The sequence below is a fragment of the Hemicordylus capensis genome, chromosome 3, assembly GCF_027244095.1.
Source record: "Hemicordylus capensis ecotype Gifberg chromosome 3, rHemCap1.1.pri, whole genome shotgun sequence".
Lineage (NCBI taxonomy): Eukaryota > Metazoa > Chordata > Lepidosauria > Squamata > Cordylidae > Hemicordylus > Hemicordylus capensis.
Window position 1 is genome coordinate 324,775,877 of NC_069659.1, and position 26,568 is coordinate 324,802,444.

Genomic DNA, 26,568 nt, shown 5'->3' on the forward strand with positions numbered 1-26,568 from the left:
ATCAATAAGGACACATTTAGGACACATTCCAGAATAATCACACTTTTGACAGTGCAATACGACAATACAAACCCACAATGCATTAGAAATTCGGGTGCACTTACTGTCTTCAAACATGCAGGGATAATAATAAGCAAGCCAAAGAAATCCTACTTTGCATCGAGGAACAGAGGAAGCTACCTTATACCAAGTCAGACCCTCGGGCCATCTAGCTGTGTATTCTCTACAGATTGGCAGTAGCATCATCATGCAGTGCTAGAATTCAGATATTGTATGGGTAGGTGAACATTTTCACCACACATACCCCTGGAAGAGAGGAGAGCTGGTCTTGTGGTAGCAAGCATGACCTGTCAAGCAGGTTGCATATGAATGGTTGCATACAAATGGGAGACTAGAAATGTGAGCACTGCAAGATATTTCCCTCAGGGGATGGAGCTGCTATGGGAATTGCAGAAGGTTTCAAGTTCCTGTTCTTGTGCAGATCTGACCACCAGCCCAGGTTTGTCCAATCCCCTAGTGCAAGCAGAAACAGAACAAAGGAAGGAGAGCTTCTTCAGGGAACTGAGAAGAGTGTTCTCACCTGCTATCTAATCAATGCTTGATCCAAAATCAGTGCCAGATTTGAAGCAGCTTCATTCCTTCAACACCTTTCAGAGTGCTGACACTACCCTGAAGGTCGATGCCTGTCTTGAAAAACAGCATGCAACCACAATGACCCCCAAATGTGAATGGTTTACCAAGATCCTCTGATTCTGATTAGCAAGGAAACAAGCCTGCTGAAGAAGCTTGTGAAATGCAGCTGATGACTTGGGTGTGCTCATCAGGGAGTCATTAATCCATTCACTGCATGCTCCCTCCCCTTTCTATAGATCAATTTTATATCCTGCCAAAAAGCTCGGGACATGCCCCCCTCCTTTTATTCTCAAAACAGCCCTAAGAGATGGGTTAGGGTGGGAAAGGATGAGAGGCCCAAATTCACCTAGTAAGCTTTGTGACTGAATTGAGACTCAAATCCAGGTCTTCCAAGCCAATGCCTAACCTACAATACAACTCTGGCTTCAAGTCCGACATGATTATAAACACACAAACCAATCTTTCCAATACTTAGAAATTATTAAAAGACTTCTTTTTTTAAAAAAAAGCATCGAACAGTGCCATAATGAATAAAAAGCAGCCATTTCAAATGCCTCATTATTATTATTATTTTATGCAGCACCATGTATATGGTGCATTACAGCTCCATAAGACAAGAGAGACAGAAGACGGATTTCTGCAGCTAAGGAGCTTCCAATATACAATTCATCAGCAGAAAAGACAAAGCAAGATATCAGGGGTAAGTGTTCGCAAATGGGAGTTTGACATATTTGTTAGTTATGGTTGTGATGAGATCCCCCACCCAGCTAAAAATCAAGCATTACCAAAAATATTGCAGTACAGGAGAGTCTTTGCATAACAGCAGAAGAATGCAAAATTGTGAAGTGTGAGCAGTATGTAAACTTCTAAAGCAGAGCTGTACAAATTCAACCTTCCAGCTGTTGTTGTACTACAATTCCTATCATCCCTAGCCACAGTCTAACTAGTAACCATCGATTAAGGGAGTTATAGTCCTCAAATTTCTGCAGCTCTGTTATAAAGCAATGTAAAGATGAGAGGATAAGTATGAGGCATTAGGATGTTAACTTTATAATCACTGCAGTTTGTTTATTTCCCATCCCTTCTTCCAAGAATTCAGAGCAGCATACATGATTCCCTCTGCCCCATTTTATCCTATCAACCTTGTGAGATAAATTAGGCTGAGAGTGATAAGCCCAAGGTCAGTCAGTACACTAATATAACGGCTGAGTGGGGATTTGAATCTGGTATCTCCAACCTAATTCAACACCCTAACCTCTCCAACATGCTGGCTCAGTAGTTGCCATGTCTTGTCAAGGCAACACACTGACCAGGAGAAGCCCCATCCAGATCCTATCCAATTCCAGTACAGGAAAATGTACAGGAATGTACAAAAAGTGCTGCCCCTATTTGAAGCTTTTCTTTATAATCATGAGGACTAAAAGAGCTGAAAGTGGAAAACTGAATCAGCTGCGTCTGAAATACAGGGGGGCCTCCTTATTCGTGGGGATTCTATTCCGTGGCTGTACCGCAGACACGGAAACCGCGGATAAGGAAGCATTAATCCCTATGGGATCGTGAGGGTTACATTCTCGGTTGCCCATTTTCACATGAATATGTCCCCAAACTGGCCAAAAATGGTCAAAAATTGGCTGATTTTCAGGGGGGGCTCCTTACCTGTCCCCTCGAGTCACATTGTGCCCCCAAATGGCCAAAAATCAGCCAAAAATCATGCTTTCCCCCATTTTTTAAAAAATGGGAGCCATTTTGTGGCTCCGGGTCCAAAAATGGCAGCCGGAAATGACCCCCATGGTCATTTCTGGCCACACCCAACCCGTGGATATGCAAGGTCAACTCCCCCCACACCCCGCATATACAGAGATCAGGTGTCATTTTCCTGACCATGGATACGCGAAACTGCAGATGACGAATCCGCAAATAAGGAGGTCCACCTGTATACTCCCCAGCTTGGTGACTGATGATGCGATCAAGAGCAAAGTAGATTTCTAGATGCAACATCTATGCAGTTAAACAGAAGCATCCAAGCAGAGAACACAGTTCATCTCATCTCATTAAAATTATAGTGCAGGTTACGTGAGTGGCATAAATGAAAAGTGCAGGCGATTGGCCTGTAGTTGGGCAGAACCTGGGAGTCTGACTGAGCATTCCCTGTCCTTTGACTAGCAAAAAGGGAAACGTCTTTGTATGGCTGCAGCACTGGCCATAAAGGTTGCAAAGACACATAAATAGAGAAGTTCCAAGTCAGACACTTGAGGTTATATTTAGTCGAGAAAAAGTGGCCGCAGAATTACCTTTAAGTCAGCCGTGACATAAATGTTTCTTTTTGAACCCTGCTTATCAGGAGACACACATTTTCAAGCCATTAAATTCTAACATGACGAAAGTAATTCCTGTGGCTGAACCAATTAAGTCTTCCCTCCCTCCCTCTTCTACTTTAAGGATTTTAGCAAAGCTGCCCCTTTACAAAGCTAATCCTTGTCAATTATTAAAACACTTATTCACATATCCATTACCTTATAAAATGCTGCACGTAAGACAGATGGGCTGGCGCATTGCCTTCTTTTGCTTCAGCATATGCATGAAATTAATCCCCTAGCTCTCTATATACAAAACACAGGAGAGCTCCAAAAATATAAACACAGTTCTTGGAACTCAGACGCACTGAGGCTTTAGTATATGTGATGCTCCTCTAAATAGCAAATGGAGAGACACTTCGCCTTATGGGGCTAGCAGATATAGTATTTTTCCCCAGAGCTTCTTTTAAAATTCAGAAGGTATTTCCTAGGAGAACTCAACCCAACCAACCTCCTCCCTTATTATTATACTACAACTACGGTTATTTATATACCACTCTTCAACCAAAAGTTCTCAAAACAGTTTACATATAAAAATAAATAATACATAAATAAGATGGTCCCCTGTCCCCAAAGGGCTCACAATCTAAAAAGAAACAACATACCAACAACAGCCACTGGAGAGATGCTGTGCTTGGGTTGGATAGGGCCAGTTGCTTTCCCCCTGCTAAATATAAGATAATCGCCACTTTAAAAGGTGTCTGCTCAATTAGCAGGGGTAACATGACAGCATGATGCCATTTTAAGTTAAGCTAACCATGGGCTTATTTTCAGGTTACCACCCAATCCTCCAAATAATTGCACAGAAGTACTAGCTTACAGAACTAGCTTCCTAGCCTATTCACTTTTCTCATACCTATGTCAGTCAATTGTGGCCTAAAAGAAGAAAAAGGTATTTCACAAAGTATTTACAAGCCTGTACTAGTAAGTTAGTGATCAGAAGCTATAGGTGTGCTAGACATTCATTTTTATTTCACCTTTCTTCAACAGAACTCCAAGCAACTTACATGGAGTTCCTAGGCAGTCTCCCATTCAGGCACTAACCAGACCCAGAATGCTTAGCTTCAGCAAGGTGGCTGCATCCCTCTTCAGACCACAGCCCAGGTCCGCATAGATTATTAGTTATTATATAAAGCACCTAAAACTTCTAGATGCTGTTCAAGAACTTGGACACAGGTTCAGCCCACAAACTTACAATCTAGTGGTAAAGACAAGTCTCATTAAGGAGAAGAAAGGAAGGCACGTCATTTGGAAAAGCCAGAGTGAACTGATGTGTTTTAGAGAAAGAGCGGAAAGGTGTGGCCCCATCTCCAAATAAAGACTGGGGATGGGGCGATAGCTCAGTGGAAGAACTTCTGCTTTGCATGCAGAAGGTCCCAGGTTCAATCCCTGGCATCTCCCGGTGGGACTGAAAGGCTCCTGCTTGGAACCCAGTACTGAGCTAGATGGACCAATGGTGTGACTTGATATAAGGCAGCTTTGTATCCTATGAACTGTACTCCTGGTCCATTTAGCCTAGAGTTGTCTGTTCTAAGAGGAAGCAATTCTCAAGCAGCCTTTCACAGCTCTCCTATTCAATATCTTTTAAGTGGAGATGCCTGTGACTGAACAGTTATGTAAGAGACATGCTGCACCATCAACCTGTGTGTGGCATTCACCTATAATTTCACCTGCTGCAAAAAGGCAGCCTTTCTCTCTCCACTGAATTGTGAACAACCATGCACAATGTCTTAAGTTGGTGAGGAATCGGACCTGCTGATCTCCCCACAGGGCACAATGAGCCCTCTTTGGAAGCACTACAGAGACTCTCCCAAGATGAATCATCCCCTTAAGAGCAAGTGAAATATCTGCACTCTGAAGATCACACATTTTATACCAGTACCAGAACTTTGCTAAAATAGTTGTGTGTGTTTTTGTTTGTTTGTTTTTAAAGCACGAAAAGAAAGAGCAGAAAGATTAAGTTGTATTTTCAATAGACATCAGAAATTCCAAAAAACATTTTGCAACAAGTGAAACCAGCTTCCTATGACACTCAGGAGTAAAACCTTGTTCCTGTTACAGTCAATGGGACATCCAAGTGCCTTAATGAAGCCATTATCTCTCAGTGGTCTAACTAAAAGTTAAACTGTAATTTTTGCAAATCAAGGCAGAAATGCCTCATTTCACCACTAACAGAAATACAAATTATATATAATAGATAGATAGATGGAATCACACACATTAGTAATTCATTATATCCTGCTTTTAAACTATTTTCTACCCTAATGAGGAGAAAATTGGATGGCTGATTAATTCACCAAGAATATTTTTGGTAACAAGCAATTGTTCTTCATTCAAGATCATACACAATTAAGAATGGAAATGTTAACAGAAAGAAAGTCCACAAAATAGTAATCATTCTTTAAACGGATTGGATTTTCATGGTTTTTAAATGAATTGGATCCAAAGGTGGAAAAGCACTTCCTCTATGCACGGGGGGGCTGATTTTCCTCCCAGACTGCAAAGCCCTATGCTACATCACACACCTCTTCCAGAGGGTCCCCTCAAACCTTTGGGAAAGCTTTTCAAGGGAGCAGGGGGATGAGGGAGAGGATGGCACCCCCTCCCCATGCACAGAGAGATCTTTGTATTCAACTTTATAAGCCATAAAATGTAAGAGGGGAAAAATTATTGAATGAATAATCAGACCCCAAAAATGTGAAAAATCAGCTTCACAGCAATTTTACAACCTACTATCAGTGTCCAAATACAGATAAACAGCAACAATACCATTAAAATGACAAAGTAGTAATTTAATACACAGGATGAAGTATTAAGCATCCATGCTCAAAGACTTAGAGGTATGCACATATATGCACCTTTCTACAATATACTCATCACCTTTCTGCAGGATATTTTCAACATAAAAAAAAATCCTTACCTTTTTCTGGGCTTAAATTTTTATATACTTCGAGGTCTGCCATTAAATTTGTTACTGTTATACATTATTGGCAGAGAGAACAGACATTCTTCCCAAAGCAAAGTCTAAATTAACTCATATTCCCAGGGATAATATATTTGCAACACAATCCTTAGAAGTATCCAAGAACTTTGCCAATCCTGCCCAACGCGAACCACGATAAACTCTATGTTATCCATGGCATGGATTCAGGAAGATTAAAACAAAAATCCAGAAAGTGATCCAGGACAACATTTGCTCCAAACTGAAGAGGGAAAGGAAGCACCAGTCTGATAGGAAACCTGGAAGGCTCTGCTTTGTGCAGCTGCTATTGTGGAAATGCAGGAGCTGTGACCACTTTGGGTATGAGACATGCATGCACAGTGCAATGATTAAAATCCTCAAGGCACTAAATGTGCATGAAGCATTGTGAAAAGCAGGTCTCTAAACATCAAGGAAGAAATCTATCACAGATAACCCTTCTCCACATTTTGGATTTTAAAAGTGAGGGAGTGACGTAGGTTGAATGCTGAGGATGAAAAGAAAAACAGAATCCCACTTGGGGAAAAGAAGGTCTCAGCATCTCTTGCTCAGGGAATTCATGAAGTGGAAGGAAGCAAATGGGGACTGGAGCTCATTCTGAGCTTTTCCCAGAGTTTCTATACAGCAGGGGGAGGGCACTGAATGTACTGAGGCAATACTGGAAATATATAATGAGCTAAAGTAATTTGAATTGAATTTATTAATATTAATTGGATTTTGATCCCACCTTTCTTTGCATTAAAATAAATTACCATTCCAATTAGGTTTGCTTTTCTCTTTCTTTAAATGGAACCTATGGTCCATTTAGAAGCAGCCTGGCAGCAAAAAATTCAATAGGAACAACTTGCTTTGACAGAGAGACATGCCTGTTGAATTCTGCGTCATAAGAACATAAAAACAGCCCTGCTGGATCAGGCCCAGGGCCCATCTAGTCCAGCATCCTGTTTCACACAGTGGCCCACCAAATGCCGCTGGAAGCCACAGGCAGGAGTCGAGGGCATGCCCTCTCTCCTGCTGTTACTCCCCTGCAACGGGGACTCAGAAGCATCCTGCCTTTGAGGCTGGAGGTTGCCTATAGCCCTCCGACTAGTAGCCATTGATAGACCTCTCCTCCATGAAGTTATCCAAACCCTTCTTAAAGCCATCCAGGTTGTTGGCTGTCACCACATCTTGTGGCAAAGAATTCCACAAGTAGGTTATGCATTGTGTGAAAAAATACTTCCATTTCTTGGTTCTAGATTTCCTGGCAATCAATTTCATGGGATGACCCCTGGTTCTAGTGTTATGGGAGAGGGAGAAGAATTTATCTCTATCCACTTTCTCCACACCATGCATGATTTTAGAGACCTCTCTCATGTCTCCCCACAGTCGTCTTTTTTCTCAACTAAGAAGCCCCAGGTGTTGTAGCCTTGGCTCATAAGAAAGGTGCTCTAGGCCCCTGATCATCTTGGTTGCCCTCTTCTGCACCTTTTCCAGTTCTACAATGTCCTTTTTTAGATGTTGTGACCAGAATTGTACATAGTATTCCAGGTGTGGCCGCACCATCATTTTGTATAAGGGCATTATAATATTAGCAGTTTTATTGTTAATCCCCTTACTAATGATCCCTAGCACAATATTGGCCTTTTTCACAGCTGAGTCAACACTTCCAATGAGCTGTCCACCACGATCCCAAGATCCCTCTACTGGTTAGTCACCGACAGCTCAGATCCCATCAGTGTATACTTGAAGCTGGGTGTTTCTGTTGCAATGTGCATCACTTTACACTTGCCAATATTGAACCACATTTGCCATTTTGTCACCCACTCACCCAGTTTGGAGAAATCCTTTTGGAGCACTTCACAATCCACTATGGATTTCACTACCCAAAAGAGTTTGGTATCATCTGCAAATTGGGCCACCTCGTTGCTTACTTTTTCTTACTTCTTACTTCTGCCCTACTTCTAGAACATTTATGAATAAATTAAAAAGGACCCGACCCAGTACAGATCCCTGGGGGACCCCACTTCTTACTTCCCTCCATTGTGAAAACGCTCCATTTGTACCTACCCTCTAATTCCTGTCTTTCAACCATTTAGCAATCTTGTTCCCTTATCTCAAGTTTTCTCAGGAGTCTCACACACAGCTAATAAACTCCCACACAGCTAATAAGGTTGCAGAACTTCTGACACTTCCTGATGTTGAAGTTCCCCACATCTGGATAGGGATTTAATGTTTACTCTTGCTACTGCAGAGCTTGACGGATCCCAGGCACCAGGGAGCCATGGTGTCTAGAAATTTAACCATAATGGGTAGGATAACTAGGATATTCAGGGGACGAGCTATTTAATGAAACCTTTATGTGTCCCAGACTGTCTTGTTTTTGTTGTGTGTTAACATAAAGAGGACAAAGAGAAACCTATTTACCCTCACCCTATGCAAGGCCCATCACTAAGTCTGGTAATTTCGTCAAGTGTCCATTGTCTGGCTCTTAGATCCAAAGCAAATTTGTCAAGGCTTGGTGTAAGCATTAGGATGCATGCTCCAGAACGTCTTACTGCCTATTGGGCTTTCCATCTTCCATGAAGTTATCTTAGTCATTCTTTGTCCAATTCAGTGTTTTAACAGCAATATAGTTCACCCATGATGACATGACAAACCTTTGGGTTGATGAGCATTTATTTTGTTGCTGCACCACATCTTAGAATTGAGCTCCACCATACTTTTCTCCCACAACCACACCTTTGGAGTTCCTGATGATGATGATGATGATGATGATGATGATGATGATGATGATGCCAACTATCTAGAAATACTTCCAGATCACCTTCCAATTTGCCTAAGCAATGAGATAAATCTATGCTCTGTTCCCCTAATCTCCAGGTTCCCAACCTGCAGTACTCCAGATGTTGCTGAACTATAACTTCTACAATCCCCAGCAATATTATATTTTAACTAGGGATGATGGGAGTTGAAGTAGCGCAGGCTGGGAACCCCTGCCATAATCTTTCACTGCTCCTATCCTCCCTTCCTTGTACTTGGCAGGCCAGTTTCTCTCCTTCAGATCTTCTGGCCCTCCAAATCACTGATATCCTCATATGGTCTGGAAGGTGACAGATTCTACCACCATTTTCTCTTCTTTTCTGAGTCCAACAGACAGCAACCACAAGCAAGCCTTTGTCCCTGGAAACCTATATACTACAAGATAAAATTAATCCATTTGTCCAGGTTTTGAAAGATTTGGGCTTTATTCAGTATGCAAAGGTATGGGTCCAAAGTTTAGTGATGCAGGAAATGCTGTATAGGTTATCCATGGTCGAGTAATTGACACCCGACTTCAGTTTACACGTGGGGGGAAAGCCCCTCCCAAAGGTTTAGTTCCACATATCTGCGGATTGGAGGGTGGCCGGAAATGACTTCAGAGGTCATTTCTGGCCACCATTTTGTAAAATGGAGCCATTTTGTGGCTTATTAAGGTAAAAACACAACAGATTTTTTCCATGAAAAATTGTGGGGGAAATTGATAATTTGGACTTCGGGGCGGGGGCACTGCAGGATAGTTAGAGGCCCGCAGAGCATGGTAGGGCACTTTATTTTGCCCCCAATTCCTGTGGTGAGCATCCTGGGATTGGGACCAGCAGCAGAGTTTTACAAAAGGTAAAGCTCAAGCCTGTGTCTAAAATGGCTGGTTTGCAAGAAACTGAAGTGTGAACTTTGGTTCTGTGAGCCAAAGTAACTGAAGTGGAATTGTTTATTGTGTAGTCAAGGCCTGAGGAGCAGGGAGAATTACTCCATCCTGCCTTGGAGTTTGTTTATGCATTGTGCTATGTTGAGTCCATCATGAGAACTAGCTTAAAACTTGCTATGTTAATCATATTTAGGTGGTCTTAGAAAACCACATTTTAGATATCAGTACATGTATGTATTGGAGTACATACTTTCACACAGTAACTGCTGAATTGCTTTTACATGATATCTCCTGATAACATTTCTTACCTGCTATTTCCTAATAACAATTCTTTGCATGCTATCTCTAAATAACATTTCTTGGAACGGAAAAGGCGCCAATTAGGACCACAGACCGGTCGAAGCTGGGCACAAACAGGATTGTTTCCTTTTTGGATTAACTAAACAATAATCCTGGACCCCACCATGCAAGGATGGGAGACTAGAGATTGTTTACATTAAGGATGGAAATTAGAAAGAAATGATGCGGCTGTCTTGGATGGGAGCTATGACAAACAGGTTTTGGGAAAGGTTATAAAAGAATCCACCTCTCCCACACAAGGGAATGCCACACCACAGCACCACCACACCATACCACTAGCCGGATACCCACAGAAGTCCCTGTTAGCTGGCCTAACAGCATTCTGCCTCAGCCTGTGCTCCACGCCGCCATCTTTTCTTCCCCCTCAATCCCTCCGCCTTTCATTCCCTTTGCCTTTGGCTCATATTTCTCTACGTCAGCAATGAGCTCTCTTCTCTCTTCTCCCCCTCCTTTCTCTGACTTGGCCTCTCGGCTCAGAGATTATGTGTGGCTTTCTGCTTTCTGTTTGAGCAACCTTGGGTTATTTGGGTCATTGCTAAGCTTTGTGTTAGCTACATTAAAGAGGAGAAGAGGTGATTTTAAAAACGGCTTAAACTGCTTGCAAAAGTAGGAGGGAATCCCTTTCGCTACTAGAGCTGGGCTATGAGATTGTTTTGGTTTGTTGCTACACCTCAGGAGAGATAAGACTGAGTTTTGGCTGCTATCCCAGACTAGACAGGAATGTGTCTCCACTCTACTCAGAGCAGAAATTGTTTTTTGCTGTTAACTGTTTCAGTGAGGATGAAAGATTTTAAAATGTTGTCGAGAACTCTACATTACAATGAATAAGTATTTTGCTTGCATGCCTGTGTGCTTAATTGCCTGAATGTAATCATAGTTTCAATAAAGCCTTTTAAATTATAATCTGTGTGGGACGCTTCTTATCTCCCTCTTTCCCAAATGTACATGATCTCAGGATAACAAATCAAAAGTAGTCTGGTTGACTACAGTTGTCTTAGTGACAGACAGGCTGCTCACAACACTTCCACATGATTTTCAACCTCCGGGAACCTAAACACAAACACCCCAGCCATTCAGTAGATTTTAATGCCTCGGCATCCACGGTATTATTGTCGAACCGAATCCCCACAGATACCGAGTTCCACCTGTATGTGTAGATGGCTCAAAGTTTAATCCCTGGCATCTCCAATTAAATATCTCTCAGACTGAAATAAATGAATTTACCAGAGACCTTTAGGAGTTGTTGCCAATTAAGCAGACTGTAGGCCAGTTCAGACGAAACCTCACCAGCCCTCACAATTATAAAGGGGATGTGCTGGGAGTACATCTGTCACAGCATCTTCCACTGACATTCCAACGTTATCCTGGCACATTGCATGGGGGTACTGTTCATCTGAATGGCCGCTATACACACACACACAAATAAACAAACTAACCAGGGCAGTAGACATGATTGCTCCTAAGCATCCTTTGACCCGCTTGGAAACTGGCCCTTTGGTATGCACAATAACTATGGGAGCTGAAGCTGCAAGGTAGATGACAGGACTGCAAGTAGAGAAAGACTCAACTGGAATCTGACAGATTACAATATAGAGCTCATTTGAAGACCTACACAAGCAATATGCGCAGCAAAAAAGCAATTCTTTTCTGCCTGTATTATATCCACAAGCTCACGTCCAGCAAAGTTGTTTAAGGTTGTGAGAGGGCTAGTATAAGCCCCTCTTCACTTGAATCAGAATTTGGAACCATCAATTACCCTCTGTAACATTTTTAATGATTTTTTTGTGAATAAAATCTCTCGTATTCGGGCCAACTTAGATTTAGACTCCACAATTATTTCAGAGTTTAATACAGAGGTGTCCTCTTATGTGGTTAGGCTGGATCACTTTCAGTTTGTGACTCTTGAGGATGTAGACAAGCTGCTTGAAACAGTAGGGCCTGCCACCTGCTCTCTGGACCCTTGTCCAACATGATTTATACCATCTGGCGTTGGGGTCATTGTAGAAGTCCTCTGAGAAAGGCCAGGATACCTTTGTGTCTTAAGGAGGCAATTATTAGACCACTTCTGAAGAAGTCTACATTGGATCCTCAGAGTTAAACAACTATAGGGTTGTCTCCAGCCTTCTGTGGTCAGGCAAAGTAATTGAAAGTGTAATGTCGCCAGCAAGCCATATTTCAGGGCAGCACATATTGCAGCTCTCTACTCCAGTGTCTCAATCATACTGGATAATGGGCTCATGATCTTAGCACACACTTCACCCTGCCTAGTCAAGGGACTTGGTTCCAAATGGGTCAATAACAGGGATGTGCACAAAGGATTTTGGCACCTCTGTTTCGAGGCAGCAAAATGCTTTGAGCTGCCCCCACCGAATCGTTTCAGCGGGGGTGAGCCGGCATTTTAAAAGGAGGAAGGCAGGCCTTACCTAACCGTCCACTGCCCCCATCACCCCAGTGCAGTACTGTCAGGATTAAATCCACCCCGCGTGGCTTCAAGGCTCCTCTCAGCAGCCAGTGTCAGCACAGAAATGGCATCTAAGCATGCGCAGATGCCATCTTGAGTGGTCAGCATGGTGTTGCTGACCACTCACGATAGCATCCATGTATGCTCAGATGCAATTTCTGTGCCAACACCACCCGCAGGCTGCTGGGAGGAGCCCCTGCTGGGGCGTTTAATCCCGACAGTGCCGCAGCAGGGGTGGGGGTGGAGGAGGAACGATGGAGGGGCAGGCAAGACCTGACTTCCTCCTTTTAAAGCACCTGCTCTCCGCCCCCAGATGTACACGAAACGCTTTGTGCACATCCCTAGTCGATAAGCACTGGCTGTGCAGACAGTGTGCATTCAGGTTTAGCAGCTAACAAGACTTTAAATGATGCTCCAACCCCTTTAGCCAGGCTATTCAAACTCCACTTCAAAAGGTAAGTCGCTGAGGGGAAGAATCTCCTTGTCCAAGAGAGAGAACAGTCAAGCACTCTTCAGGAGTAACACAGATAAGCGGCACATTGGCTGGCAAGGGCCCAGTGGAGAGGCTCATAAAAACTATAGATGTGTAATCTTTTTATACCTGAAAGACATCCTGGTCTTAAGGAGAGTCAACTGAGCACAGCTTTATTCACCACATTTGCATACAAAGTACACCAGTCCCTCTTGCCTTTGTTGGGCAAGCTTCACTCAGAGTGATTAAGTGGCAATGAACTTCTTTGTCTTTCATGGAATCTAACACCCACTGGGTAGGCAGACCGTCTTGGAAACTGCCTCAGGGCATGTTTTGAGGTGTATCTACCTCTGGCCAAAGCACATAGCCTTGGAATCTGTTTGGATCACTATTCTATGGACTCACATACACACAAGCTGTAGCCCTTCACTCCTTGCTCCACTTTCCTGCCTTTTACCCATGAGGAGACCTCTCTGCCAACATGCAATGAATGCACCAGCTAGGAAGGGCAGGTAAACTAACCTCTTGCCCTTCTAAGACTCCTTGCCACTTCTCTCCCTCCCTTCCGGCTTCCCAAGCACTTTTCATGGCAAGCCTTAAGCCAGGCTCTGGTCTAAGAGCCTGAGCCAACCTGATTCATTCTTAATTATGACTTCAAATTTCAAATTTCAAACTTCAGTCAAAATTGATTGCATTGCCTAACCAAATGTTTGTCTTATGAACCCCTATTTTACCCTTAATAAAGCCTTGAAACTGTATTCCTGTCTCCTCATTTTTCCAATATGCCAATTGGTTCCTGATGCTGGAACCAAACTGCTCCCTCAACCCAAGCTAATTTCCCCACTTTAAGCTACAAACATAGTTGAGATGTCTAGCCAGCAGCTCAGGGCAGTAGTGGCCTCCCAGTTCCAAACAGTCTTGGAGGACACTGATTATCTAGACCCATTTCAAACTGGTTTTCGGGCAGGCTATGGTGGAGATTGCTTTGGTCGGCCCGATGGATGATCTCCAATGGGGAACTGATGGAGGGAGTGTGACTCTGTTGGTCCTTTTGGATCCTCAGCGGCTTTCAATACTATCAACCAAAGTATCCTTCTGGAGCAACTGAGGGGGTTGGGAGTGGGAGACACTGCTTTGCAGTGGTTCTGCTCCTATCTCTCAGGCAGATTCCAGATGGAGTCATGGAGACTGTAGTTCTTCGAAAGCTTTTATATGACAGCCCCCAGGGTTCCATACTGTCTCCAATGCTTCTTAACATCTGCATGAAACCGCTGAGAAAGATCATCAGGAGATTTGGTGCAGGGTGTTATAAGTATGCTGACGACACCCAAATCTATTTCTCCATGTCATCAGGAGAAGGCATAATCTCTCTAAATGCCTGTCTGGAGGCAGTGATGGGCTGGATGAGAGATAACAAACTGAATGATGGAGGTACTGATTGTGCGGGGGTCGGAACTCAGGGGACAATTTTGATCTACTGGTTCTGGATGGGGTCACACTTCCTCAGAAGGAACAGCAACGCAATCTGGGAGTGCTTGTGGTTCCAAACCTCTCCCTGGTATCTCAGGCTGAGGCAGTGGCCAGAGGTAATTTCTATCAGCTTCAGCTAATATGCCAGCTGTGCCCATTTCTTGAGATAAGTGACCTAAAAGCGGTGGTATATCTGCTGGTAACCTCCAGACTTGACTGCTGCAATTCGTTCTGTGTGGAGATTCCTTTGTACATAGTCTGGAAACTCAGTTGGTACAGAATGTGGCAACCAGGTTGGTCTCTGAGTAATCTCAAAGTGGCCATATTACTCCTATATTAAAAGAATAACAGTGACTACCAAAAAGGTTCTGGGCAAAATACAAGGTGCTGGTTATAACCTATAAATCCCTAAACAGCTTAGGCCCTGGGTATCTAAGAGAACGTCTTCTTCATTATGAGCCCCTTTACCCATCGAGATCATCCAAAGAGGTTCATCTGCAATTACCAGAGGAGAGCTGACTTGTCCCCATAGCTAAGCAGGGTCTGCCCTGGTTGCATATGAATGGGAGACTTGATGTGTAAGCACTGCAAGATATTCCCCTCAGAGGATGGAGCCGCTCTGGGAAGAGCATCTAGGCTCCAAGTTCCTTCCCTGGCATCTCCAGGAGAGGGCTGAGAGAGATTCCTGCCTGCAACCTTGGAGAAGCCACTGCCAGTCTGTGAGGACAATACTGAGCTAGATAGACCAATGGTCTGACTCAGTATATGGCAGTTTCCTATCTTCCTATGTTCATCTGATGGCTACATAGGGAAAGACTTTCTCTGTTGCCACCCTGAGACTCTGGAATGAGTTCCCTGCTGTAATAAGAGCCTCTCCATCTCTGACAACTTTTAAGAAGTCTCCAAAGACACTTTTTTCCACCCAAGCTTTTTAACTGGACTTGTGGATTTACATCATTTTAAAGGTTTTATTTTCTGTTTTAATTTGTTTTATGTTGTTGTAAACCGCACAGAGACAAATGTTTAGGGCATTGTACAAATATGATACATAAAATAAAATAAGTAACTCAAGGTTGGGAAATTCAGGACCAACAAAAGGAAGTACTTTTTCACACAGCACATAATTAATCTATGGAATTCTCTGCCACAGGATGTGGTGATGACCACGAGCTTAGATGGCTTTAAAAGGGGCTTAAACAAAGTCATGGAGAACAGGTCTATCAATGGCTACTAGTCTGGTGGCTTTAAGCCACCTCCAGCCTCAGAGGCAAAATGCCTCTAAATACCAGTTGCAGGGGAACAACAGCAGGAGAGAAGGTAAGCCCTCACCCCCTGCCTGTGAACTTCTCGAAGGCATCTGGTGGGCCACAATGTGAAACAGGATGCTGGACTTGGATGGACCTTGGGCCTGATCCAGCAGGGCTGTTCTTATGTTCTTAAACAAACAAAACAAACATCTAGAACACCCTTTCAGATGAACCCTTTCAGATGAATCTAGAACACCCTTTCAGATGAACAGGGTGCACACACACAATAAAGGGACATGCTGGGAGGGATCGGGACATCCACAAAAGACATCTCAATGGGCATGCTCTTGGCATATCCCTCACTGCCTGGGCAGTAAAATATCATCCAACCCAGCCCTGTATTAGGCTAGATGGACCACTGGCTCATCTCAGTATAAGGTAGTTTTAGATATCCTATGTAGGATCAAAGCTCTACCTAGTATATTAGGTTGTGTTTATACCTATTTCTTAGGTGTCACTGACTTGCATGTTTTTGGTCTTTCTTCCATTCTCATGTATAACCAGGGTCCTCTGTTTTACTCTCAGTCTTTAACCCCAGCAGTAAAATGGAGAACAAATATCCACAAAAGGTGATCAAGGATTCTTGGAGGCAGAGATTCTACCTCCCGCTGTTCCTAATTCTTCTTCTGCAAAACAGCTAGACTGCACAAGCACTATCATAACTTGTCAGTGGCTGGCTGGCCAGCTGTCAATAGGCAGCCATCTACATTCTATCCTCAGTGGAGACACCTGGCACATTGGAGTTGCCAGCAAGAAGGAGCCCCTGCTGTCCCTGGAAAGCTTGCCCATATGATGCAGAAGAAATAAGGGGAAGGAAGCTAGTCAAAAAACAAACAAAACCAGATCCTGCCAGTCTATCATATGCTTTTGCTGGAAGTAGGATTCCATCCAGTGTTCCCCCTAACAGGGACTCCAGATGTTGTTGATTACAACTCCCATAATCTCCCAGCAAAAGCCATTGCAGCTGGGAGTTCTAGGAGCTGTAGTCAACAACATCTGGGAATCCCATCAGCAAATCTTTGTATAGGCTTTACATTGTTTTCTATAAAATTAAACAGCACTGTTATTGTGCACAGGACTTTCCAGTCTACCTTACTATCAGGCTTTCACAGGGGTCTGCTCTTGATTCATGCATGCCGGGACAAGGGTGCAGCCCAAATAGGAACAGTCAAGGCTGGAACAAGCAGATCAGAATCTGAGGAGCCAGAGATGGGTGTAGTCAAGACCAGAACAAGAGTAGAAAGGATCAGTGAGTTAAGGCAGGCACTAAGAGTCTGTGTCTGCTACTGTTCATAGCAAAGAGCTGCTCCAACTTATGAGCCAGGTCTGAGCTTTATAGGCCTGTGAGCGAGGATTGATCTGCTGCATCAGCTGACAGTTACTGCAGCCTAGGTGGCATCCTTGCACGGCAAGCTAGCTGGACTTGCATGGAAAGCAGAGCATTGGTGGTACTAGAAATAAAGCACCTGGTCCTGCCTGCTAGGCAGGGAGTTAAATCAAGTCTGAGCCAAAAACTGGAACAAGCTTATTTTTTTTCCTGAAACAGAACCTAGCCTGCACCATTAACTGGAAGTCCTCATCACACCTGAACAAAACAAAACAAAACAAAAAAGTATCTGGCCATTGGTTCAACCAAACGCACGACCTGATGTGGTACACTCACTGGCTCAACCAGAACAAACACATCAATAAAACCAATATCTGAAAGGATTTATATGTTTTGGGTTTGTACAGGCTTCTATAATCTGCCCTCTTCACATGCTGGCCCTGGGAAGCATTAGGCAAGGACTGGACTGGACTGGACGCCTGCTTGTCCCTTCCCCTGCTTGTTCCTTTCCCCCTTTGTGACAGTGGTTTGGTCAACATGGAACAGTTGTGCAGTGACAGCTCGGAAGGGCTGAAAAGAACATTCATGTGAAGTGAGTCAGCAATACAATATATTGCATTGCTATGAGTTTAAACTCATATTGACCCCACAAAGATCTATTATGAACGAGGCAATCTTGGGAGATGATTTGTTGGCGAGTCTAAATAGACGTTACAGAAGGCTGTAATGCTGAGTACAAAAATTCAAGTCAAGCATGATGGAAACAGAGTAGGCCAAAGATCCATCTATTTAAGATTGATAATCATTTGTTTCCCTCATCCTATTAAGCCAGTGTGGTGTAGTGGTTAGAGTGCTGGACTAGGATTGGGGAGACCCGGGTTCAAATGCCCATCCAGTTATAAAACTCAGTGGGTGACTTTGGGCCAGTCATTTCTCTCTCAGCCTAACCCACCTCACAGTTTCGTTGCGATTATAAATATAACCATGTATGTTCTACATACATGGGGCTCCTTAGAGAAAGAGCGGGATAACTGTATATACATTAAATCAATTGAAAAATATATCACAGTGGCAGTTCCACTACTATTTACTAAATCCTTTCCATTCCTCCTCCTCTGAAATTGCAATGTGCTTCCAATTGTACAATTAAAATTGACAAATAAATGCTTATTTTATTTGCTTTAAGTTCTTAGAACTTATTTTGTTTCCTGCATGCTTCATAGTACTTATGTTGTAACCATTTTATACTTATTAGCTTATTCCACCCTACTGTGCAAACAATAATTTTAAACAACATGCCACTTCTGTTTTTTCTCACACGAACCAGAAACTAAACCAGTTGGTTATGTGTGCTAAACTAGTTACTGAACCTTTATTGGCCTGAACTAGAACAACTTCCGTTGCAGTTAAACCCAAACAGAACCCAAAAAACCTAATGGCTTGATTCCTGGCTGCTGCACATCCAAATTCAAGAACCCTACACTCATTTGACCTCACATTAGTTATATATATATAACTAAAGTTGAAAAATAATGACTTGCCCCAGGTCACAACCAAAGCAGAGCTGGAACTCAGATCAGATGTTAAAAGACCAAAACCTATGGGCTTGTGGCAAACAGCTGAAGCCCAGGGGCTCGGTCCAGCCCCCAAGGGCTTCCCACGGGGATCTCAGCATAGCTCCTGATCCAAGAGATCCCCCTTTTATTCTACAGCTCTGCCATCTTCTCCCATAAGCCAAAACACTCCATCCTCCTTGGTATGTGTGCAATAACAGAAGGTTTCCTTCTTATTATCCTTAGGACCAATTTTTACAATCCGCAGTATCAAATGATCAAGGCTCTCCATGGAGTGTATCATTTCAGACTATAGATGTGAGATGGCGGGCAATACATTTTAGTTATACACACACTCACAGATTTACCCAACCTGTAATTCATTCCATATAATGGACAGACGGAGCCCCCTCCAAGTTTTTATTCAGTCATTGTCTTCCATGATGCATCTGAAGGTCTACAATAAATCACCCTGGTGAGTTCACCTTCTTTTTTTATAGGGTTTGAGATAATCAAATTACATACTATCAAACATCAATTACTGCACAGGCTTTGATATTTAGCATCCATAAGCAAATCTCAGCAAAGTTATAACTTTGACTTTATTATATTATGACATAACATGCTCTGTACAATTTTCATTTTAATTAAGTGACTTGTATAAAAAGGAATTCAGCATAAAGACTGCCTGCCCTTTACAGTCAAAATTGCCCTGATTTTGTTCAGACAGTACAGGACATCACAATTTTTTTCATGAGGCAAGAACTACCCTGGAGTTTGTAAAATAAACAAACAGAAAATCAGAAAAGTTGAAATCTTCAGAAGACTCATCTCAGCTTTCCTGAAAATAACACCTCCTCACGACAGACTAGGCATCTTCACCCTCAATGGCTGAACCTACATTTCTGTTTACGTTACTACATATACACAGCCTTTCTGTCAAGGTGGTTCATAGCTTCCAATTATGGCATACAGATTAAATGACAGTATATTTATTATTATTTATTCTATTTCTATACCGCCCTTCCAAAAATGGCTCAGGGCAGTTTACACAGAGAAATAACAAACAAATAAGATTATACAAAAAGGGATGGGGACATAAGTAAATTCAGATATCAGAGCTTCCATAACATTTCATCAACATCATGCCCTCTGACAGTGAACTCATGTGGACACAAAAAAAGGGTCACCAGAGGCAGTGATTTAGACATGCCCAGGGAACTCCCTAGATATGCAGAATATCACTGGATTATAAACTGAAATAAAAAATATTAAACCTCAAAAGCTTAAACTGGTCTTATGGTAGCAAGCTGGCAGCAAGAGCTGCTCTTGTGGAAGCAAGCATGACTTGTCCCCTTAGCTAAGCAGGGTCTGACCTGGTTGCATATGAATGGGAGACTTGATGTGTGAGCACTGCAAGATATTCCCCTCAGGGGATGGAGCTGCTCTGGGAAGAGCAGAAGGTTTCCAAGTTCCCTCCCTGGCTTTTCCAAGATAGGGCTGAGAGAGATTCCTGCCTGCAACCTTGGAGAAGCCGCTGCCAGTCTGTGTGGACAATACTGAGCTAGATAGACCAATGGTCTGACTCAGTATACTGTATGGCAGCTTCCTATGTTCCTAAAGCTCAAGAGATAAAGTCCTTTCCCTTTCCCTCCTCCTGAAACCACCCACCCAAACGGATACCTATCAGTTTGGAAACACAATGGGATTCTACCTACCTGGAATACTTGTAGGTGTGAAGAAATTTATAAACTAAAAGAAAAATATTTTAAAGCCCCACAAAACAGACCTGCAAGCTTCCAGGATATTGCAGAATGCAAAGGGCACAGATATGAAATTGATAAAGTCAGAGGTGCTCTTACCCCTGGACTTCCGTGCCAAAGTCCAGGGCCTCCACACACCCTCAGGGCCTCCACACCTCCTGGGGCCCCCCAAATGTTTCGAGTCTGTTTTGAGTGCTGTGGTGGCCACACCGCCGGCCAGCACTGTGGCAGGTGGTGAGCGTGTATTCTGCAAGCAGCTCTTACTTCTACCCCAGGAGAGAAAAGAAACGGTCTGAAAGGAATAAACAGTCAGGCTATGTGAATCTATCAATTAAGCCTATGGTTGAGATCCAAAATGTTGAAAGCGTCCATTGAAAGCAGGGCAGGGGATAGCAGGAGAACTAAATTTATCTAGCCCTTAACAGCTAAGAGCAAGTGTCCCAGAGTGGGATGCATATGCTGACTTTAAAAATCCACCACTTTGAACTTTTTAAAGAAACAGTGATATAAAAATTGGAATAATTGGAATAATAGCAATAGCAGTTTTAAAAAAGATGGTTTACGTGGGAGCAAAGGGGGAAAGGGCCACCTTTTCTACTGTCCAGAACACACTTTAGCAGGTGAAGGCCTAAAAGGGAATGGGAAAGAAAGAAGGTACCCTTTCCCCCCTTCACCACCACCTAAAACTCTGCACCCTAACAAGGCCTAAACATAACAACAAGGCTCCTTGGCCTCAGCTAAGCCAAAAAAGAATGTTGTATCAGCTCTCTGTTGCTGATGGAATGCAGTTCTGGGAGACGAGCCAAACACATACACAGCCATATGAACAGATACACACCCACTGTTGATGAAACTGCCTCAAGGGTGATTGGTCTGCACCCCCAGTTCGGGCGAATGTGGGGAATTTAGCTCAAGAGGGAAGACAGTTCCAATCAGCCTTAATTTGTGCACGCGTACAAACTCAATAAAATCGGCTTTTTTAATTAAATCAAAAAGCAGGTTATTAAAAGTAAAATCAAACTCAATTACTATGTGGCCCTAGTTTAAAGGCACTACAAATATGCTAAGAAACAGACTATGTAAGGCACATTTAGCTTAAAGTTCCAAATTATGTGAAATTCCCAGGTGGGCTAGAGAGGTACTTTAAGATAGAGGGGTAAGGTTTCAGAAATAAGAGAAAGGGATAGGTTCAGCCCTGAAGAAGCCGGGCAAGAGGCTATATCACCTGTCCTGAAGAGGAGAACACTAAGGTGGTCTGCTGGAGTTTCTTGGTGCAGTCTGATGGGGTCCCGAGCGAGAGGCACCAAGATGTTTCGCAGTGGGAGTCACAGGGAAGCACACTGGGTCATGAATTAGGGATACTTATATCCCAAAACATGCCTTGAGGGCACTTGTCTTTTGTCCTGCTCTGCTGAACAGGGGAGCCCAGACAACCTTTTTGGAATGTATTGTGTCTGATCTTCCCTCCTGTGTAGGAAGGTGTGTGAATCGGCTATTTTATTCAAGACTGATTGTGAGAACAATTGGAGTGTGCAGGTGCGTCCAGAGCATCCTGTGCTGGGAAGGGCTTCCCAAGAGTTCTATCAAGAGTTTCAATGGACACTTCTTCAAAGTTACATCACTGACTCATCCCTATTGTAATGGAATCTTATCCGCCTTCGCTTCCTGGCCTGAGTGCTTCGTTAACAACCGGTGTTCTCTCTCTTGTGAGAGGAAGAGGGGAGTTTAGATTTCATTCCGAGTCCAAAATGATCTTGAATTCCAGACACTTGCAGTAGCTGGTTCTAGAGTCTGCTTAGCCAGGGCCCCCTCACAGAAAGAGGGAGTGTGGATCTAATCCCCTTTCCAATTTGTGGGCCTTGAGGCCAAATCTATGGGCAACCAGTCCACTGACAACTAAGCAACTGGTCCCCATGTAAAAGATAGACTGGGAGCTCACATTGTGGTGCAGCCTCTGAGCATAGCAAAAGTGCAATCTCAAAGCCTGGAGATGCAGTTGCAACCACGGAGGCTCCTGGGAGTGGGCAGAATAAGCATAGCTGGTAACAACACACACACACACCCCAGTACCACCACCTCCCATTGTTTATTTATATATATATTTCAAAAACAGCCCAAGTCCCAAGGTAGGCAGCAACCATTTTTACAGATTGGCAGCAAAGAGCTCAGAACACACCTGAACAATAAATAGCCTTGAACTACTGGGGATACAGAGAACCACTGAGTACTGTATTGATTTTACACGCACCATTGACAAGTTCCACCTGGAAGAGACATCCAAGCATATAATAGAAGCCGATCCCCCTTATGAATTCCCCCTCTGGACACTGCCGTGAAAGCATAGCATAAGGAAGCACAAAAATGGCTTGCGCATCTGTTGTCGGTGCTTCTTGAGACACCCAAAGCCACCCTTTCTTACTGACACCAGATGCCAATTTCCTTCCCTGGCCGAACTCCATAACAAATTGACTTGAACCACTAGACTCCAGACAGAGTACAAATCTGAATGTTTTTCTCTTATGCTCATTTCTGATCACAGCTGTTTAAGCAGACGACGGAAACCAGTATGAACAGCTACTGGTTGCCCATAAACAAAACTGAGGTTGGAAGTAGGGAGGAAGGTTTTAATGACCAGAGCTGTGAAGTTTTAAAAGAGTCTCCAAGGAACAGTTTTGGAATCAAAGAACATCACTGGGTTCTGCACAGTATTTCATCAGTTTACAATTGATGTTTATTCCTAATTACATCCCATGTGGTTCAGGAAGCATCCTCTCCCACCTCCTGCAGCACCACTTATATTATGAAAGTGATTCTCAAGTTTGGGTCCCCAGATATTGTTGGACTACAACTCCTCTCACCCCTGGGATGGCTATTGTGGCTGGAGATGATGCGAGTTGCAGTCCATCAACATCTGGGGACCAAAGTTTGAGAACCCTTTAATTATAGTGTTTCCATTTTCTATATCATCAGGCACTTCCAAGATGATCAGAGGCCTGAAGCACCTTCCTTATGAGTCAAGACTCCAGCATCTGGAGCTTTTTAGTTTGGAAAAGAGGCAACCACAGGGAGACATGATAGAGGTCTATAAAATTATACATGGAGTAGAAAGAGTGGACAGAGTTAATTTTTTCTCCCTCACAACACTAGAACTAGGGTCATCCCATGAAACTGAAGGCTGGGATATTTAAGACCTACAAAAGGAAGTACTTTTTGACACTGCATGTAATTGATCTATGGAATTCTCTGTCACAGGATGTGGTGATGGCCACTAGATTGGATGGCTTTAAAAGGACAAATTAATGGAGGACAGGTCTATCAATAGCTACTAGGCCACTTCCAGCCTCAGAGGCAAGATGCCCCTAAATACCAGTTGAAGGGGAGCAGCACCAGAAGAGAGGGCATGCCCTCACATCTTGCCTGTAGGCTCCCCAGAGGCATCTGGTGGGCCACTGTGTGAAACAGGATGCTGCACTAGATGGGCCTGCCTGATCCAGCCAGGCTGTTCTTATGTTCTTAGCACAGTGAATGAGTCAGAAGGCCTCAGTTCAAATTCCAACTCTGTCTCAGACTCCCCAGCCAACACCAAACCAGTCATTATTTCTTATTCAGATCAAGGCTGGGGCTTTGCCTTAAAGGTAACTGAATTTCTCTGTGGAACCCCCTAATCCCTCTAAGCAGCCCAGTGTGGTATAGCAGTTAAGAGTACATGACTTAGATTATGGAGATCCAGGTACAAGTCCCTACTCAACCACAAGGCCTATTGGCTGACTTTGGACTACTGACTATTTCAGCCCAGCCTGCCTCACAGGTTGCTTGTGAGGAATGAGGGTGGGCAACCCTATAAGCTGCCCTGAGCTCCTAGCAGGAAAGGCAGGATGAAAATATAACAGCATAACACCTGTGGTCTGGCATACACGCTCCCTGGTTGCTTCCAAGTCCACCCAGCAACTTTCTACTTGCTGCTCCAAGATCCCAGCCTCTTTGGCACAGATCTTGTCCTGCCATTGATCCGACCTTCAGTCTGATCTTTCTGTCCATGATTAGGCAGCCAGCTTCAGCCTCTTGAAGCACTCTATGTGCTTGTCCAACTCCATTCCATCCCTAATTTCATTTTTTTAAGTTCGGTGGATAGATTATGCACATGCTCAGAGTCTACTGATCACTATACTTTGGCTCAGGAAGGACTATGTTCCCACAAGAACCAGGCAGAATATTTTCATGCAGATACTAGACACTAAGAGAGGGGACTTCAGCAATCTGATAGTATATATTCTGCAGACTGATTTTTTTCCTTATAACATCTCATGGAAGCTCAGGTGGAGGCGGTGGCCAGGGGTGCCTTTGCACAGCTTCGGCTAGTGTGCCAGCTGCGTCCCTTTCTCGAGAAGGCAGATCTGGCCACAGTTACCCATGCCTTAGTCACGTCGTGGCTGGATTACTGTAACGCGCTCTACGTGGGGCTGCCCTTGAAGAATATCCGGAAACTGCAGCTAGTGCAAAACGTGGCAGCTAGGGTTTTATCCGGAGCTGCCCGTTGGGAGCACATCACCCCCATTCTGAAAGAGTTGCACTGGCTGCCGGTTCGCTTCCGGGTACAATTCAAGGTGCTGGTTTTGACCTTTAAAGCCCTTAACGGTTTGGCCCCGGGGTATTTGAGGGACCGCCTGCTTGGGGTTGCTGCCTGCTTGACAAGGACATCTGAGGGGGCCCTGCTCCGGGTACCGACAATGAGAGAGGCCCGGCTGTCGTGCACTCGGGACAGGGCCTTCTCTGTTGCTGCTCCCAGACTTTGGAATGCTCTCCCAGTGGCCATTCGCTCCTCGGACTCCATCACGGCTTTTGGAAAGCTTGTTAAAACTTGGCTTTTTACCCAGGCTTTTACATAATCGTTTTTACTGCAGCTTCTGTGTGTTTTTACTTGTTGTATTGTTTTTATGCCTGTTTTTTATGTTTTTATATTTTTTAGCTTGATGTTTTTATTGCCTTGTTATTGTATGTTTTAACTTTTGTAAACCGCCTTGGGGTTGTCTTTTAACAAAAGGCGGTATATAAATGCAACAATAAAAAAATAAAATAAATAAAAACATCTAAAGTATCTGTTTGCTCTGCACACACTTCCAAAGTGTACCTTCCCTCTGTTTGGCAGAATGCGAGTGGAGACCATTGGCCCGCTCCCTGTGTTTACCAAGCTGGACCTGGGGTCTACAAATATTACTATTACTAGTATTACTTACTGATTGATTGATTGATTGAGTGAGTGAGTGACATCAAGTCATTGTCGACTTTAGCAACCACATAGATAGATTCTCTCCAGTATGATTTGTCTTCAACTTGGCCTTTAAGGTCTCTCATTGGTGCATTCATGGCTAGCTAGCCTCCATTTATGCTCACCTCCAGCCTTGAAACCCCTCCCACAAGTCCTCTGACACACATATTGGCTTGGGGGAGAGATAGGGATTGTCCTGAAACATGGAGAAGACAGGAAATAGTGGGAGACTTCACACAATCACTCACACAGACAGTCTCTTACTATCACCGCATCCATGAGTAAGCAAGAGTTCGGGGGAGAGTACATGTGTGCTGCTGTCTGACCCTCTGGCCAGAGGCCTAGGAGAACTCACCTCAGATGAGCAGGATTTGTGGATGCACAAGCTGATACTAAAATGTGTGAGGTAGAACAGCGGTGCAAGTCCCTCCTCTCCACTGTGCACATGGTGTCACATGCATGGCAGGTGCTGCACACATGGTGGGCTGACCCCTACAACCTTTTCACTCTTTTCCTGAGAAGCAAAGAGTCACATGGATAACCCACCACACACACCGTGTTGTGTTAGGGTTCTCCTTGGTTTGTATTTGGATGGGTGACTACATGTGAGCATCATCTGCTGTAAGCTTTACCTGCAGAAAGTTCAATCCCTGGAATCTCCAAGTAGGGTTGGGGGGAAACCCTGCCTTAAACCTTGAAGAGCTGCTGCCAGTCCATGTAGGCAGTACTGAGCTAGATGGACCAGAAGTCTGATTCAGTAAAGGGCAGCTTCCTATGTTCCTACAAGGATGGGTCTCCCATATGAAACCCTATCTGAATTTAATACATGTGGGAAAGGGGGAGCTAGTGACTACCCATGCTCCCCAATGCTAATGCATATGTTGGCCAGGTGGCCATGAGCTCAGCTTTCATGTACCACATCCAAATCACATAATCCCACTCCCATGCTGTACAT

The 26,568-nt window shown here is 43.8% G+C and overlaps 1 protein-coding gene across 5 annotated transcripts in view; it reads right to left on the reverse strand.

Annotated features, from left to right (window-relative positions):
• LOC128349399 (1-phosphatidylinositol 4,5-bisphosphate phosphodiesterase eta-1-like) overlaps window positions 1–26,568 on the reverse strand; it is a 204,512-nt gene that overhangs the window by 123,805 nt on the left and 54,139 nt on the right. The window contains exon 1 of one of the 5 annotated variants that reach the window (XM_053305604.1): window positions 5,908–6,523. The exons of 3 other annotated variants lie outside the window; for them this stretch is intronic. In XM_053305604.1, the coding sequence (XP_053161579.1) occupies window positions 5,908–5,950 (43 nt within the window). In that variant the 5' untranslated portion in view covers window positions 5,951–6,523. Of the gene's footprint in view, window positions 1–3,146; window positions 3,279–5,907; window positions 6,524–26,568 lie in introns of those variants that run through there. One more of the 5 variants, XM_053305606.1, reaches the window with a different exon arrangement.